The sequence below is a fragment of the Chelonia mydas genome, chromosome 1, assembly GCF_015237465.2.
Source record: "Chelonia mydas isolate rCheMyd1 chromosome 1, rCheMyd1.pri.v2, whole genome shotgun sequence".
Classification (NCBI taxonomy): Eukaryota; Metazoa; Chordata; order Testudines; family Cheloniidae; genus Chelonia; species Chelonia mydas.
In genome coordinates, this window is record NC_057849.1 from 270,596,118 (window position 1) to 270,614,504 (window position 18,387).

General features: G+C 37.8%; 2 protein-coding genes across 18 annotated transcripts in view; both read left to right on the plus strand.

Moving 5' to 3' along the window:
- LOC102937637 (centrosomal protein of 290 kDa) overlaps positions 1–18,387 on the plus strand; it is a 115,147-nt gene that overhangs the window by 38,326 nt on the left and 58,434 nt on the right. For 15 of the 17 annotated variants that reach the window (XR_006290857.1, XM_043546457.1, XM_043546463.1 and 12 more), the window contains 9 exons: positions 436–536; positions 618–705; positions 1,277–1,389; positions 12,008–12,100; positions 12,421–12,505; positions 13,565–13,707; positions 14,477–14,641; positions 15,856–16,005; positions 17,863–17,978. Coding sequence is in view for 16 of the 17 variants with exons in the window: in XM_043546457.1 (XP_043402392.1) it covers positions 436–536; positions 618–705; positions 1,277–1,389; positions 12,008–12,100; positions 12,421–12,505; positions 13,565–13,707; positions 14,477–14,641; positions 15,856–16,005; positions 17,863–17,978 (1,054 nt within the window). In the remaining variant the exon portion in view is untranslated. The remainder of the gene's footprint in view (positions 1–435; positions 537–617; positions 706–1,276; positions 1,390–12,007; positions 12,101–12,420; positions 12,506–13,564; positions 13,708–14,476; positions 14,642–15,855; positions 16,006–17,862; positions 17,979–18,387) is intronic. The other 2 variants (XM_043546472.1, XM_043546497.1) reach the window with 1 other exon arrangement.
- On the plus strand, positions 1,401–3,095 carry LOC119564457. The gene has a single exon (XM_037885590.1). It carries the CDS (start codon positions 1,619–1,621, stop codon positions 2,468–2,470), a length of 852 nt encoding a protein of 283 aa, XP_037741518.1. The 5' UTR covers positions 1,401–1,618; the 3' UTR covers positions 2,471–3,095.

The window sequence follows — 18,387 nt, forward strand, 5'->3', positions numbered from 1 at the left end:
TGATGCTGTCTAACTTTTCCTGATTCCAGAATGTCTCATGCAGCATAGTACATTCTAACACTATGATATTTGTGAAGAAAATATTATAGTGTTGTCTGTCATAATATTGATGGAAAAATGCAGAAAGAAAAAAAACATGAGTTAGTCTGTGTAGGCTTTTATAGCAAAAGATAAATTACTACTTGAAGTTAAGTATATTACATTTAGTTATGGGTAAGTCAACTAATATTGTCCTTTTTCCAGATTATATTAGGCATGGAAGAGCTGTTATATATGAAGAAAATAAGTGCCCTTACTGGTTTTCTGTATAATTATTTGTAACCCTACTTGAATATTAAAGTATTCTTATTTAACTGGGTTATGTGTTAATGCTTTCTAAGTTAGAATTATTTTATCTAACTAATGAATAATTACACAGCATGGATTGTGTTTCAGGTCTTGATCCAAAGACAATGATAGATTTAACTGAATTTAAAAACAGCAAGGCACTAAAACAGCAGCAGTACAGAGCTGAAAACCAGATCCTTTTAAAAGAGGCAAGTGATAAACTATGTTTAGGCATATTTTGTAAAATGAAACTGAACAGAAATAAATATTAATATTTGATTAATGTGCAGATTGAAAGACTGGAAGAAGAAAGAGTTGCCCTGAAACAACAGATTCGTAAACTGGCTCAGGAGAAAGGAAAAAGAGCGGCAGTGTTAGGTAGGACAGAATCATGGCAGTTTATTTAGATTTTGTCAGTTTTCAGACCAGCCACTGAAAGTGGTTCTGTGTAGCTATATTTGGGATAACTTGACAATGTGCCGCATTTGCTAATGTATCTAAATGCTATGAAGTGAGTATAGATAGTGGCCCAGATCTTCAGCTGCACCAGAGTTCTAGTTGGTGTATCTGAAGGAAAGGGATGGATTGGCTTTTTATTTCACTAATCATCCAGCCTCTTATGTGTTCTAACTTGTGCTGGCTTGTAATGGCTTCTGAAGAGTTATCAGAGTGCAGAACGCTCCAGCCGCACCCTCCCTCTCTCCTCAGGCAAATGTTTGTAACAGAGACATTGCAAAGAGCTGGCTATGCCAATTCTACACCAGCCAGAAGTCTATCCACCCCAGGGGAATCATCAGCTGCCTACCAGGAGCAACTTTATGACTCCTTTGCATCACAGAACAGGACCAGAAATCTAGCCCATTGTTTGGAACATTTCATTTTGTTGTCAGGAGATAGATAAATTCATTCATAATAATTTGTTGTTGTTCATATATGTATTGGTAATTAGGATTGGATGCAGATGACCTGCAGTTGATTGATAGCTTTACTGAGGATCTGAAGATAAAAAAGGGGAAATCAGACTTCATGAGCACAGTTAATGTTGATGAAGTTAAAGCAAAGGTAAGGTCATGATATGTGAATGTGTATTGTATTTTTTTCTGTATGAGTTGGGCCCCAAAATAGGAACTGTTAGTGTCTGAGTATATAGTTTTTAGACTTACACTAATAATTAATAACTATATGGAACTATCTAAAGAAACAATCCTAAATGAATTGTCTTTAGCTACTGATGTAACAATAATAAGCATTGTTTACTTTTCTATGAATACAGGATAACAATTCATATAACATGGAAATGAAAAACATACTTTCAATTAGACGAGCATCATTTAATGTGTTAAAATCTGAGAAGGATATATCTGAAAATACCATGGCTTTGGGAAATCTATCAAGAAGAATTTCTAGTGTACTTCATAATCTAAATCGGTCAGAAAAAAGTGGAAATATTTTTGTCCAGTTAGATTCTAGACACCTGGCACAGATGCAGCCAAAAGATGATGGCCATAGTTCAGAAACTTTTACTATAAAAGAACTTTACAGATCATCAGGATTACAATCTACAGAGACACTAGGGACAACAGGCTATGCAACTAATAGACAGCTATCAAAAGGCTTAAAATCAGACCATCCATGTTCATTTTCTGCTGCACAAATAATTCAAAAGGATTCCAAAAGCCAGCAGATACAAGGACAGAACGGCCAAAATTATGGGGAAAAAGCATCTTTTCAGAAACAAACAGCAGTATGCTCTGGTTCAGACCAAACATTTTCTGAAGATTTCCAGGAAGGGCTGTCTCTTAGTCAAAAATCTGCCATTTTTTGTCAGTCTATTCTTGGAAAGCCAGTAACACCATATAAATCACAAGCAGTGAAGCTGAAAGATGAACAGGACTATTCTCAAATAAAGTATTCTGATTTCTTAACTGATTTTCATGATGTCAGCAAAGAACAGATAGCCTTTCCAGAACCATTGCAGGCAGAAATTTTGAAAAGTGGACTTGAAGGTGGACCATCAGAATACGTATGTCAGGTAGATCCAGTCGAAAATCTCATAGGGCAATTGAGGAGTGAACTATTTTTTCTTAGATCACAGGTGAGGCTTCTCCACTATACCTGTAAGTTTACCTTTTGTAATTATTAAAGAAAATATATTCAGTGACAGATAACAGACAATGTACATTTTTTATTTTCTGTGTTTCAACTTGATTAAAGTATATAAGACAGTTCCATTCCAGCACATTTAAGGTTTCTGTAATAAAACATAGAAAGTTCTTTAAATATAAAGCCACCAGAATCACAACTGCTTCTTAGTCAATATGTAGACAGCAGAAGTGTAAAAGAGTTTTTTGGTTTTTTTTTAAATGAAAACAAGATTAGAGAGCTTTTTAGTTCTGTGGTCAGTTTTGTTTTTTGCAGAAGTTTAACTTTTGAGAAGTTTAACTTCTCCCCCTTCCAATCTTATCTTTCAGACTCCCTCATGACTGTAGTGTTCCCTCCATTCTTATATTTTAGTTTCAGTTAAGCAACAAGCCACAGTAGCATGAGGCATAGGTGCCAACTCTATGGGTGCTCCCAGGGTTGGAGCACCCACAGAAAAAAATTAGTGGGTGCTTAGCACCCACCAGTAGCCAGCTCCCTGCCTCCTCCCTAGCACCTCCTGTCCACTTGTGGCCTCACCAATCAACTCCGTCCCAGCGCCTCCCGCCCTCTGCGATCAGCTGCTCTGTGGTGTGCAGGAGGCGCTGGGAGTGAGGGGGAGGAGCGGGGATAGGGTGTACTCAGGGGAGGGGGCAGAACTGGGGCAAAAGAGGGTGGGGTGGAGGTGTAACGGGGTTGGGAAGAGGTAAGATGGGGGTGGAGGTTTGGGGGAGAGTAGATAGGGTTGGAGTTGGGGAGGGGGAAGGGCTGAGCACCCCTGGGGCCTGGAGGAAGGGTCTGTGGCATGAGGTGAGTCACTTGTTAATTAGAAAAGGCGGACTTGAGGCACCTTAGAGACTAACAAATTTATTTGAGCATAAGCTTTTGTGAGCTACAGCTCACTTCATCAGATGCATTCAGTGGAAAATAGAGTGGGGAGATTTATATACACAGAGAACATAAAACAATGGGTGTTACCATACACACTGTAATGAGAGTGATCACTTAAGGTGAGCTATTACGAGCAGGAGAGCAGGGGGGAAGAAAACCTTTTGTAGTGATAATCAAGGTGGGCCATTTCCAGCAGTTGACAAGAATGGCTGAGGAACAGCCAGGGGAGGGAAGAGGAATAAACATGGGGAAATAGTTTTACTTTGTGTAATGATCCATCCACTTCCAGTCTTTATTCAAGCCTAAGTTAATTGTATCCAGTTTGCAAATTAATTCCAATTCAGCAGTCTCTCGTTGGAGTCTGTTTTTGAAGTTTTTTTGTTGAAGAATTGCCACTCTTAGGTCTGTAATCGAGTGACCAAAGAGATTGAAGTGTTCTCCGACTGGTTACCTACTACAGGACAGGCCCAACAAAGAAAATAACAGAACATCACTAGCCATCACCTTCAGCCCTCAATTAAAACCTCTCCAATGCATCGTCAAGGATCTACAACCTATCGTGAAGGACGACCCATCACTCTCACAGATCTTGGGAGACAGGCCAGTCCTTGCTTACAGACAGCCCCCCAACCTGAAGCAAATACTCACCAGCAACCACACACCACACAACAGAACCACTAACCCAGAAACCTATCCTTGCAACAAAGCCCGTTGCCAACTGTGTCCACATATCTATTCAGGGGACACCATCATAGGGCCTAATCACATCAGCCACACTATCAGAGGCTCAATCACCTGCACATCTACCAATGTGATATATGTCATCATGTGCCAACAATGCCCCTCTGCCATGTACAGTGGCCAAACTGGACAGTCTCTACATAAAAGAATAAATGGACACAAATCAGACATCAAGAATTATAACAATCAAAAACCAGTTGGAGAACACTTCCATCTCTTTGGTCACTCGATTACAGACCTAAGAGTGGCAATTCTTCAACAAAAAAACTTCAAAAACAGACTCCAACGAGAGACTGCTGAATTGGAATTAATTTGCAAACTGGATACAATTAACTTAGGCTTGAATAAAGACTGGAAGTGGATGGATCATTACACAAAGTAAAACTATTTCCCCATGTTTATTCTCCCCCTCTTCCCCCCACTGTTCCTCAGACGTTCTTGTCAACTGCTGGAAATGGCCCACCTTGATTATCACTACAAAAGGTTTTTCCCGCCCCCGCTCTCCTGCTGGTAATAGCTCACCTTAAGTGATCACTCTTGTTACAGTGTGTATGGTAACACCCATTGTTTCATGTTCTCTGTGTATATAAGTCTCCCCACTGTATTTTCCACTGAATGCATCTGATGCAGTGAGCTGTAGGTCACAAAAGCTTATGCTCAAATAAATTTGTTAGTCTCTAAAGTGCCACAGGTCCTCCTTTTCTTTTTGCGGATACAGACTAACACGGCTGCTACTCTGAAACTTGTTAATTAGTTTACGTTTAGATAAAGTCAAGTAATTTACAGCTCTTGTCTGGATGAGGTGGGGGCTGAGACAGTGCTGCTCTTTGATATTAGTGGAAACATTAATGAATTGCTAAGGGGGAGTACAAAACTATAGCACAAGCATATAGGAACAAAATCAGAAAGGCTAAGGCACAGAATGTGTTACACCTAGCAAGGGACATAAAAGGCCATAAGAAGAGGCTCTTTAAATACATAAGGAGCAAAAGAAAGACAAAGGAAAGTGTAGGTTCTCTACTTAGCAGGGAAGGAGAGGTAATAACTCATGACATCAGGAAAGTTGGGGTGTTTAATTCTTATTTTGCTTCAGTCTTCACTAAAAAAGGTTATTGGTGACCAGATACTCAACACAATTAATGTTAACAACATGGAGGAAGGAACACAAGCCAAAATAGGGATAACAAGAATGGCCCTACTGGGTCAGACCAAAGGTCCATCTAGCCCAGTATCCTGTCTTCCGACAGTGGCCAGTGCCAGGTGCCCCAGAGGGAATGAACAGAACAGGTAATCATCAAGTGACCCATCCCCTGTCACTCATTCCCAGCTTCTGGCAAACAGAGGCTAGGGACACCATTCCTACCCACCCTGGCTAATAGTCATTGATGGACCTATCCTCCATTTTTTGAACCCTGTTATGGCCTTGGCCTTCACAACATCCTCTGGCACAGGTTGACTGTGAGTTGTGTGAAGAAATACTTCCTTTTATTTGTTTTAAACCTGCTGCTTATTAATTTCATTTGGTGACCCCTAGTTCTTGTGTTATGAGAAGTAGTAAACAACACTTCCTTATCTACTTTCTCTACACCAGTCATGATTTTATAGACCTCATATCTCCCCTTAGCCATCTCTTTTCCAAGCTTAAAAGTCCCAATCTTATTAGTCTCTCCTCATACGGAAGTCATTCCATACCCCTAATAATTTTTGTTTCTCTTTTCTGAACCTTTTCCAATTCCAATTTTTTGAGATGGGGCGACCACATCTGCACACATTTTTCAAGATGTGGGCATACCATAGATTTATATAGAGGTAACATGATATTTTCTGTCCTATTATCTATCCCTTTCTTAATTATTCCCAGCATTCTGTTCACTTTTTTGACTGCCGCTGCACATTGAGTGGATGTTTTCAGAAAACTATCCACAAAGACTCCAAGATTTCTTTCTTGAGTGGTAACAGCTAATTTAGACCCTATCATTGTATATGTGTAGTTGGGATTATGCTTTCCAATGTGCATTACTTTGCATTTATCAACATTAAATTTCATCTGCCATTTTGTTGCCCGGTTTTGAGGCAACAAAACCCAGTTTTGAGGTATCCTTTTGTAGCTCTTCACAATCTTCCTGGGTCTTAACTATCTTAAGTAATTTTTTATCATCTGCAGATTTTGCCACCTCACTGTTTACCCCTTTTTCCAGATCATTTATGAATATGTTGAACAGGACTAGTCCCAGAACAGACCCCTGGGGGACACCACTATTTACTTCTCTCCATTCTGAAACTGACCATATATACCTACCCTTTGTTTCCTATCTTTTAACCAGTTACCAGTCCATGAGAGCACCTTCCCTCTTATCCCATGGCAGCTTATTTTGCATAAGAGCCTCGGTGAGGGACCTTGTCAAAGGCTTTCTGAAAATCTAAGTATGCTATATCCACTGGATCCCCTTGATTCACATACAGAAGCTCCCCAACTTACGCAATTGTTCCTTTCCAGAAAGCCTTGCATAACTCGAATGTTGCATAAGTCGGAAATGTATACCCGAATGTTACGCAAACACACACCCCTCCCCGAAAAAGAAAAAAACAACTCCTATTTCTAGCTTACGGATCTTTTTCTGTAAGTGAGAATTTGTGTAAGTCGGGTCTGGCGTAACCCGGGGAGTGTCTGTACTTGTTGACCCCCTCAGAGAATTCTAGTAGATTGATGAGGCATGATTTCCCTTTACTAAAACCACGTTGACTCTTCCCCAACAAATATGTTCATCTGTATATCTGACAATATTGTTCTTTATTATAGTTTCAACCAGTTTGCCCAGTACTGAAGTCAGGCTTACAGGCCTGTAATTGTTGGGATCACCTCTAGAGCCCCTTTTAAAAATTAGCGTCACATTAGCTATCCTGCAGTCATCTGGTACAGAAGCTGATTTAAATGATAGGTTACAAACTACAGGTAGTAGTTCTGCAATTTCACATTTGAGTTCCTTCAGAACTCTTGGGTGAATACCATCTGGTCCTGGTGACTTTTTGCTGTTTAATTTATCAATTTGTTCCAAACCACCTCTACTGATACCTCAATCTGGGACAGTTCCTCAGATTTGTCACCTAAAAAGAATGGCTCAGGTTTGGGAATCTCCCTCACATCCTCAGCCGTGAAGACGGATGCAAATAATTCATTTAGTTTCTCTGCAATGGCCTTATCGTCCTTGAGTGCTCCTTTAGCACCTCGATCATCCAGTGGCCTCATTGGTTGTTTAGCAGGCTTCCTGCTTCTGATGTGCTTAAAAAAAAATTTGCTATTACTTTTTGAGTCTTTGGCTAACTGTTCCTCAAAGTCTGTTTTGGCCTTCCTAATTGTATTTTTACACTTCATTTGCCAGTGTTTATGCTCCTTTCTATTTTCCTCACTAGGATTTATCTTCCACTTTTTAAAGAATGCCTTTTTACCTCTCACTGCTTCTTTTACTTTTTTGTTTAGCCACGGTGGCTCTTTTTGGTTCTCTTACTATGTTTTTTAATTTGGGGTATGCATTTAAGTTGAGCCTCTATTATAGTGTCTTTAAAAAGTTTCCACGCAGCTTGCAGAGATTTCACTTTTGTCACTGTACCCTTTAATTTCTGTTTAACTAACCTCATTTTTGTGTAGTTCCCCTTTCTGAAATTAAATGGTACAGTGTTGTGCTGCTGTGGTGTTTTTCCTGCCACAGGGATATTAAATTTAATTTTGTTATGGTCACTATTACCAAGTGGTCCAGCTATATTCACCTCTTGGACCAGATCCTGTGCTCCACTTAGGACTAAATCAAGAATTGCGTCTCCTCTGGTGGGTTCCAGGACGAGTTGTTCCAAGAAGCAGTCATTTAAGGTGTCAAGAAACTTTATCTCTGCATCCCGTCCTCAGGTGACATGTACCCCGTCAACTGAACAGGAAATAACAGGTGAAAGAATATTTAGATAAGTTAGGAGTATACAAGTTATTAGGGCCTGATGAATTTCATTCCTGGGTTCCTAAGAAACTAGCTGAAGCACCCTTGGAACCATCAGCAATTACCTTTGAGAAGTCATGGAGGATGTGTGAGTTCCCAGAGGACTAGAGAAGGGCTAGCATAGTGCCTATTTTTAAAAATGGAAACAGAAGAGGACCTGGAGAATTATAGACCAGTCAACCTAAATACCTGGAAAGATTATTAAACAATCAATTTGTAAGCACCTAGAGAGTAACAGAGAGACAAGGTGGATGAGGTAATATCTTTTATTGGACCAACTTCTGTTGATGAGAGACAAGCTTTTGAGCTACATAGAGCTTTTCCTCAGGTCTGGGAAAGGTACTAAGGGTATGTCTTCACTAGCAAAGTTAAAGCGCTTCTGCAGCAGCGCTTTAATATGGCTGTGTAGTTGTAGCACCGATGCTGGGAGCTGAGGCGAGTAGCTAACAGCGCCGGGAGCACAGTTCCTAGTGTTGGTGCACTGTCTACACTGCCACTTTACAGCACTGAAACCTGCAGCGCCAGGGGTGTGTTTTTTTCACACCCCGAGCGAGAAAGTTTCAGCGCTGTAAAGTGGCAGTGTAGACAAGGCCTAAGAGTGTCCCAGCTAAATACAAGATTGAACAGATAGTTTAGCATAAGTAATTAGCACATATTCTAATGAACCATTCAAGGTGAAGTGGCCCATTAACACCCTTGTAGTCATAGGACAAATGGACTGGGGGTTAGTGGGTTACAGAATGCCATAAATCCAGTGTCTTTATTAAGACCATGATTTTTAGTGTCTATCAGAGTTATGAATTAAGCTCCCAGGCTTGTTTTTTTGAAAGTGCTGTGCAGTTTCCTTTGAGGATGAGGTCTCGTAGGTCAGCAATAGAGTGATTGCTTTGTGAAAAGTGTTCACACATAGGTGATATGGTGTTTTTGTCTTTTATTATTTTTCTGTTTGAGTTCATTCGAGAGTGTAGTGATTGTCTAGTTTCACCCACATAATTGTTATTGGGACATTTAGTGCACTGGATGAGGTACGTCACATGTTGTGATAGGCATGTGTAGGATCCATGGGTCTGGAAGGATGCGTTGTGGAGAGTGTTAATCATTATAGCAATGGAGATATGTCTGCAGGTTTTGCATCTGTTGTTGTGGCAGGGTGTGGTGCTACTTTGAGTTGGTGTGTCTTGGTCTCTGGGGAGCTTGTTTCTGATGATGAGCTTGGAGAGGCTGTGGGGCTGTTTGAAGGCCAGGAAAGATTTTTTTCAGGGTGGGGTCCCCATTGAGTATGACTTGCAGTTGTTTGATGATGCCTTGTATCGGTTTCAGTGTGGCGTGGTAGGTAACACCCAAGGGAGTGCAGTCAGAGGGGGATTTATTTCGGTATTGATGCAGATTCCATGATGCGATCCACTTCTCTGGTGGAATATCCTTGTTTGGTGAAGGCAATTTTGAGTGTGTTAAGGTGTATATCAAGACCACTAACTACTTACTCTATAAACTATCTGTTCAATCTTGTATTTACCTGTGATGTTTTGAGTATCTTTCCCAGACTTGAAGACAAGCTCTGTGTAGACCAAAAGCTTGTATCTCTCAGCAACAGAACCTGGTTCATTAAAAGATATTACCTCACTCACCTTGTCTCTCTAATATTCTGGGACTAACATGGCTACAACAACACTCCACAGAGGATAATAGGCTTGTAAAGAATTGCCAGCATGGATGTGTCACGAACAAAAACCAACCTAATTTCCTTCTTTGACAGAGTTACTTGTTTACTGCTATATCTTGATTTTACCAAGTATTTTGAGACAATCCCATTTGATAGTCTCTTAAGCAAGCTAGGGAAATGTGGTCTATATGAAATTACTATAAGGTGGGTTCATAACTGGTTGAAAGACCATATTCAAATAGTTATCAATGGTTCACTGTCAAACTGTGCGGATGTATCTTGTGGGATCCGATAGGGGTCAGTCCTGTGAGAGACACTATTCAATATTTTAATTACTGACTTGGATAATGGAGAGAAGAATATTCGTATAAAATTTCCAGATGAAACCAAGTTGGGAGGGGTTGCAAGCCCTTTGGAGGACAGGATTAGAATTCAAAAGGATCTTGACGGATTGGAGAATTGATCTGAAATCAACAATATGAAATTCAGTAAAGACAAGTGCAACGTACTTCACTTAGGAAGGAAAAATTCAAATGCAGAACTACAAAATGGGGAATAACTGGCTAAGTGATAGTACTGTTGAAAAGGACCAGAGGGTTATAGAGGATCACAAACTGAATATAAGTCAACAATGTGATGCAGCTGCTAACAAGGCTAATATCATTTTGGGGTGTATTAACAGTGGTATTTTATGTAAGACATGGGAGGTAATTGTCCTTCTCTACTCAGCACTTATAAGGCTTCAGCTAAAGTACTGTGTCCAATTCTGGGTACCACAATTTAGGAAAGATGTGAACAAATTGGAGAGAGTCCAGAGGAGAGCAACCAAAGTGATACAAGGTTTAGAAAACCTGACCTATGAGGAAAGGTTAAAAAACTAGGCATGTTTAGTCAAGAAAGGAAGACTAAATATGTGAAGGACTGTTGATAAAGAGGACTGTAATCAGTTGTTCTCCATGTGCACTGAAGGTAGGACAAGAAGTAATCAACTTAATCTGCAGTAAGGGAGATTTAGATGAGATATTAGGAAACATTTTTTACCTATATAAGTAGTTAAGTACTGGAATAGGCTTCTGAGTGAGGTTGTGGAATCCCCATCATGGGAAGTTTTTAAGGACAGGTTGGACAGATATCTGTCAGGGATAGTCTAGGTTTACTTGGTCTTGCCTAAGTGCAGAAAGCTGGAGTTGATGACCTCTTGAAGTCCCTTCCAGTCCTACATTTCTATGAGTCTGTGATTGGCGGAATATCAGAGCAGTGTCCTCTGTGAAAGGATGCCGCAGCTTTAGCCAATGTAAGGCATGGGGAGAAGTAGCTTCTGAAGCTTCTGCTACCAATGAGGATAGGCAAGCAAAAGAACCAAGGTATTAAGGAAATGAAAGATTCCTTTCTTTCAGTCATCCTTCAGCTAGTGAGAAGTTTCTGAGCTGGCTTTCAATTACTTTCCTCTCCCATCTCTCCATCTAGTGGCAAAGAAACTGTAGATTTAATATTAGGAAAAGATTTCAAGTGGTGAAATCTGTTAGATTAGTGGTTCCTAGATGGTGGTATATGGAACGCTTTCCAGTGATTCAGAAAGGAGACTGTTGGTCACATATGCAAAATTATATTTATTTTTCTATGCACTAAATAGTTTCCTAACATTAATTGTCTGTGTAAGCAACTGCTGTACTTCCCAAAGGGATTTTATTGGATTTCCAGTGGAAGGGGAGGTGGCCCACTTGATCATGAATTGGATGGGAGGTGTTCATGACATGAAGTCTACAATATGAAAAATGTGGGGAACTGTACATTGGACTGCTGAAATAATCTTCCAAAGGAAGTAGTGGAGTCTCTATTGCATGAATCTTTTAAAATTGGACTGAAAGAAGCCCTGGAGAATATGGAGTAGGGAAAATCATTAGCACAGGAATGGACAAGTTAATTAAAGAGTTCTTTCCCATCACTAACTTCAATGAGTAACAACTATGAGATGTATTTTCTAGATTTATTAAATTATTCTTTTTGATACTCATAATTGATAAATGGGACTCATGTCTGTATAAGTCAGTCTTTTAAACTATTGTCTCTTATGCTTTGCTCCAACAGGGCATTTTTAACTAATGTGTTAACAAAATTATAAAACAAATAATATAACTCATTTAATTTACTGCTAAAATGTAATAGTTGTTTCTTTATTCATATCACAGAAAAGGTCTTGGAAAGATAACATACATAAATGGAAATCAAATCACTTGCTAATTATTGATTGTTCCTCTAGAATGAGCAGATATCCAGGGATTTGTTGGCCAAGAACACATTATATAGAAATGCAGAACTTGCGCTTGAGAGATACAGAAGCCAAGCAGTGCAGGTAGTGCAAGGCTTTCAAAGGATGTTTATGAAGAGAGGAAACTTTAAATGCTTGCAAACATTATTTCTTTTTATTTTAATAAAATATTCTTACTGGATTTGTTGTTGTGCAAATGACACTATTTCTTTTACTGTCCTCTTACAATAATATAATTTTACTGTCAAATATGTATGATTTAATAATATTTCTTCAGGCATCTAATTTTATTTAACAGCCATCACTCAATGGTATGCTCTTAAGTATTCTAGCACTAAAAGACTCTAAATCTTATGTATTGAAAATCCAGTTTTTAAGATTGTTTCTTTCTTTTTTGCTGGTAGAATGAATACCTTGCAAAAGAATTAAATGAGAGAGAGAAAGATTTGGAATGGAACAGGACTGCGATAGCCAAATTTCAATCTAAATGTAAGCTGTAATTCCTTGTTAGTATAGGCCATGATTAAATTTATAAATAGCTGCTGATAGTCAGATCTTTATGTATAATTTTTAGAGGGCTAATATTCTCCTGCTTTATTTTGTTACACTTAGAAATCTAATTTTTCCTTTAATATTTTAAGGTACAGTTTACTTGGTGTTTTTCAGAATGCATGAAAGGCACTGTATGTGTATGTGTGTATATATATTTGGATGGCTATGTATATGGAAGGCTTTTATGACCTAATACCTTTAAACTCTGAAATGTAGATTGAGGGTTGGTCCTGTTAAGCTACAAAATGATGACAATGAAACTTAATTTACCAAGTATCAGAGGGGTAGCCGTGTTAGTCTGGATCTGTAAAAGTGGCAAAGAGTCCTGTGGCACCTTATAGACTAACAGACGTATTGGAGCATAAGCTTTCGTGGGTGAATACCCACTTCGTCAGATACATGTATCTGACGAAGTGGGTATTCACCCACGAAAGCTTATGCTCCAATATGTCTGTTAATCTACCAAGGTCTCTTATTTCTTTAGAACTTCAATAAATACTTTAAACTTTCATATATCTTCTATAAAAGAGTTTCTATTGTGTGGTACATATTCCTGATTTTAAACTTAAAGGTTAACATCAGTGGCACTATATGGAACACATTTTATTTATTTTAATATATGGTTGGTATTTAAAAAAACAAATTGCTTAGATCCAATCCAGCACAGCACTTAAGCACATGCCTAATTTTAAACCCATGAATGTCCCATTGAAGACAGTGGTACAACTCACTTGCTTAAAGTTAGGAATGTGCTTATGTGCTTTGCTGGATCAGATCATTAGTAAACAAGGGGTTGGGGAGTCAGAATGACGCATTTACTACTTGTGCACAGAAATCTGAAGTCTCTGAACTCTATAGGTGGGTGTGTATTTCTTTGAATAAGATGAGCCATTTTTATTATATGTCAGACTAACAGAAACTGAGATGGACTTGTATTTTTCCAGAGTATTTTAAAATATTTTAGTAATTTTAGAAATATACATTATTATATTGCAGTAAAAGAATTATCAGAAGAAAACAAGCAGCTTGAGCAAGGAATGAAAGAGATATTACAAGCTGTCAAGGAAATGCAGAAGGATCCTAGTGTGAAAGGAGGAGAAACAGCCTTAATGATTCCTAGTCTGGAGCGATTAGTAAATGTAAGCCTTCTTTCATTTGAATTATTTGGCTTGGTAGAAGTTACTTATAGAGTTCTCTTTGTTTTGACTGCTCCAGTGTTGAACATTAGCTGTTATATGTTCAAAATACCTCCTAAAATCTTAAAAACACAAATCAAATTGACAAATGAGAGTAAAATTCATCTTGACTGAATAGTCAGTCTTTAAAGCATTGCAGAATACTTTAAACATGGATGTAGTATTTTACATAAAAGCAGCTTATAATGTATTAAATATATGACTTTTTAAAAGTAATCTACTTTGAGTTGTCATGGTAGAGAATCAGATCCCTGAAATATTAGCTTGAGACATGATGATGTTCATGCATGAAAGTGTTTGTACTGTTAGATTTAGTTTTCTTAATCACTTAGCGGCTAGATCTGTGCCCAGCTCACAGTCATGGCTACGTAAAGCAGAATGCTTCCCAGTGCTCCCTAGCTTTCCTGGTGGGATTGCACTGACACGCTTATTTTGGGTTGTCAGAACTCCCCTCAGCACAGACAGCCAGCTCTGCGAGCTGACATGAGGATGGGGTTGAGTTATGGCTTTGCCTACTTTTGTCTCTCACTTCCCCTTTATGATGGTTGGATGGTATTAGTCCCTGTACTCCCTCTGTCACAGCAGCTGCAATTTTGAGCCCCACTTATGCACACTGGAAAGCTCCAGTTTATTGGGAAATATGGAAAAGTATTTGCTTTCTTTTGCTTGTTTCTTGTTTTTCTGTTTACTAAATTAATTCTTATTATGATAGGCAATCGAATCAAAGAATGCAGAAGGAATATTTGATGCCAGTTTGCATTTGAAAGCTCAAGTTGACCAGCTTACGGGGCGAAATGAAGAATTGAGGCAGGAGCTGAAAGGATCTCGAAAAGAGGCAACAAATTTCTCTAACCAATTAGCAAATGCTAATGTAAAGGTATATATTCTAATTTGTTTTTCAGTGCTAATATAGAATAATTTGCTGTCTCCACAGATAACATAGAACAAAATACACTTAATATTTTGTATTAAAATCCTTTTAAATACTAGATATTGCTGTCAGCTTTTTTAATGTAACTCACACATTTTATTTTACTTACACATTTTGAAAATATGTAAGACCTCAGATATAATTGACAAGAGATACAATCATACGTACTTGTTACTATATTTATAGATTATAATCTATGTACTTGTTCTGACTGAGTTAAAATCCAAATGTTATTCCATACTTACAAAAACCCTAATACCCAAGGCCCCATCATAGAATTGTGTCTACCAGGCGAGTTGTTGGGGAGAGCTGTGCTAAATGTGTGTTGCAAAAAGATTTTTGTTTCTTTTTTCTTAAAATGAGCAATAATCATCTCACACTTCTTACATATGTGAGAGACTCAAATAGCAAGGCTAATGGGGATTCAACAAATAAATTGATTTTAAAATATTTTCCCTTTTGGCCACTGAAATAATAGCTGGTGATTTTAGCTCAACTGTGAATGTTTCCAAATGTTTATATTATATGTCCCAAAGGCTATAACATATTGATATTAAACATATCTTCAAAGTGACATCTTTATAAAAAGGCAGACTCTCTATATGAACCCTTTAAGACAGCTGTGTGATCCAGTATGACTTCCTAGTATCTGTAGCATTACAGAACAGTATTTTCTGGGGCATTGTCGTTAGAGATTGTAGTCAACCAAAGCTCTTTGAAGGGTTTAAAAAAGAAAGACTTGGTAAATTTAGAGTAAATGTAAATTACTTGTGTAAATTTAGAGCCTTGCAGTTTTGGACTCTGAGGCTTAGCTCAGTCTTCATATGAATGTTTGTGCGTAAAAAGAAAGAAAATAACCTACAAATTATATGCTTGAGCAGCTAAAGTAAAATTGAGATGGATCTCCAGCTGTGTGAGCCTGCTCTGGATGCTTGATCATTTTTAGCCATTTGACTCAAAGTATTGTGTTTTAATCTTTTTGTGGAATTGTAATTTTAAAAATAGAAAACTTTACTTTAAAACATATAAAAAATAATTGGGAATGTTTATAACTCAAAACAGTGTGAGACTGGACATCCCTACATTTTGTATCCATATTTTTGGCTGAATAATAGAAGTTTGTTCTTACTGCTTCTATTCTCTTTATTTATTTTCTTTAGATTGCACAACTTAAAGATGAAGTTTGTTTGTTACGTCAATCGGAAGGCGCCAATATAGTATTCAGAGGAGTAAACCGTCCAGAAGGGATGACTCCTTCAAGTGCTAATATAGTTAATTCTCAGAACGAATATTTAATACATCTTTTACAGGTAACTGATTTAACCTGCATACTGGGGTATTTGTAACATGTATTGACTCCTTCCAAATCTGTTGTTATATCATATGTGGAAACTGGGGAGGCTCCTAAAAACTGTAATGTGTATTGTTGTAATAGAATACAGGTGCCTGAACCTTCCTTGTCTCACATCTCTGGGCTAGAGATTATTTAATTTCTAATCCCACCAAAGCAATCTGCAAGGAAGGGCCAATCCCTTTTTCCTCTCCTGTACCCAACAAGACAAAGAAGACTTCTTGCCTAGAATTGCATTGTTTCATGTGCAGCGTAGTCATCAAATGCAATTTAAAGATCCCAAAAATCAGGAATATTTCAGTATGTCTGGAAGAAAACTCAGTATGTATTGGCTACTCCTGGACAGCTTGAGGTACTCAGTTTTTTCATTTTTGGGCTCCTAAACTTGATGTGCTTTGTGAGTTATGTTAAAGAGTTTATTAAACAGCTATACATTCCCAGCATCACAAATAGACTTTTATACAACACACTTGAGAGAAAAGTATGTATGGAAAGGAGTTGACTGTTTTTACATTTTTACATAAAGTCTAATGTTTGTAAAGCCAGAGGACAATCAACAAAAAATGTCTATTCTATTGTTCTTCTCATCTAAATTCCCATGCCTGTTTTATAGAGAGAATTTTAGTACAGAAGGTTAGGAGACCACATTCAAGCATAAAATAAATGGTGAGGGATGTAATCTTCCTAATTTGGCCAGTGGGAAGTTGGGCTTTTCTGTGAATTTATAAAAAAAAGCCATTTGCTTGCTGTGGGTCAATTTCTTCATTACCAGAATGCCATAAATACAGTTTTACCAAGATTATATTAGAAGATTTTTTTCCCCCAGAAAGTTGCCAGAGTGAATCTAGCTGGAATAAATATATAAGTACTGAAAATATTTGTATGTCCTGTCATGAAAAAGTGTTTATAGTCTTTGTAGCTTTTGCATTTTTTTTTAGAAACCTGTAATTATTATTTTTCTAGATTAGGCATTTATCAAGAAATACACAAAAGTTAATATGTAAGGGTTATGTTGTTTAAAAGAATTCTGTTGCTTTTTTTTTTTTTAAACTGAATACTGGTCGGAAAATCCATGCATCCTCATTGAATTCTCTACTTCTTCTGCCACACACTTCTTCTGTGCAAAGCTCCTTGTAGTCTTCTATTTACTTATTTTATTTCTCATGTGAGTTAGTTGCTCATTTGTGTGGGGGGAATGATCTGAATGTTGAGAAGAAGGGCATAAATATGCTTGAATTAAAACTGTTGATTGCTGGGATGAAGGGAAAGATAAGGTGATAAATGGGGGGGGGGGAGACTTAAAAAACAAGCACACTAAACATAAATGGGAGGATGGGGACTTAAAAACAGGCACACTAAACATAACTAATAAGATGTGTGCCTATCATCACCCCGATCAGCTTGCTTGTATCAGAAAAGATTTGTTTATATTGTATAGTTATGAAATATGAATGCATTTGGCAGTGGGAGAAATGCTTAACATTTTCCAGGTGTGCAGTTTCATTAGTAGTCTGTATGGACAACTCCCAAAATGTCAATTCTCAACTCCTTTTGGTCTGCGATCTGTAAAATTAATTATTATTAATTTATTACTTACAAATATTTAAACATTACTTTTATTTAGACTGTTTTTGATATGTTGTTTTAGCATAAAGATGCAGGCTCTGTTTCTTCAATGCATTGATCTCATTGGCGCAGAGGTCTACGCGAGAGAGTACCATTGAATGACCATTGGATGACTTTGATGAATATTTTCAGATTTGAAGCGTACATTGTTAATTATATCATTATTTTTTATTTTGAAAATGATCATTAGGAACTAGAAAATAAAGAACTATTACTTAAGAAATTAGAAGAAGCAGTAGAAGAATATAAGCGAAAATTTGCAGTAATTCGCCATCAACAAGGCTTGCTATATAAGGAATATCAAAGGTACAAATCCTTTGGGGTCTTCCTTTTGAGATGGTCAGGGTGATAAAACCTTAAACTTTCAAAGTGTTTTAAATATTTTAAATAAGAGAAAATATTAATAATTTCCCCACTGTGTTCAAGTTGTTATTTCTATTAGCATCATGGAGACTTGTGTGAAATAATCATTCTTCTTTTAGGTGGCCTCTGTATATTCCCCTTGCTGCTGCTATGCTTCAAAAACCTTTTAGAAAAGCAGTGTCTGTTGCGCTCACATTTTGTTGCCTGCTTTGTGGCAAGAACTAGCCTGTACAATTTTCACAGTGACAGAGATCATTTTTAGCACCAGGGAAATCTGCAAACTGCGACCCTGTCAAGCTTCCCTTGAATCTGCATCCGGAAACTCATTTGTACCTGAATGCATCCGATGAAG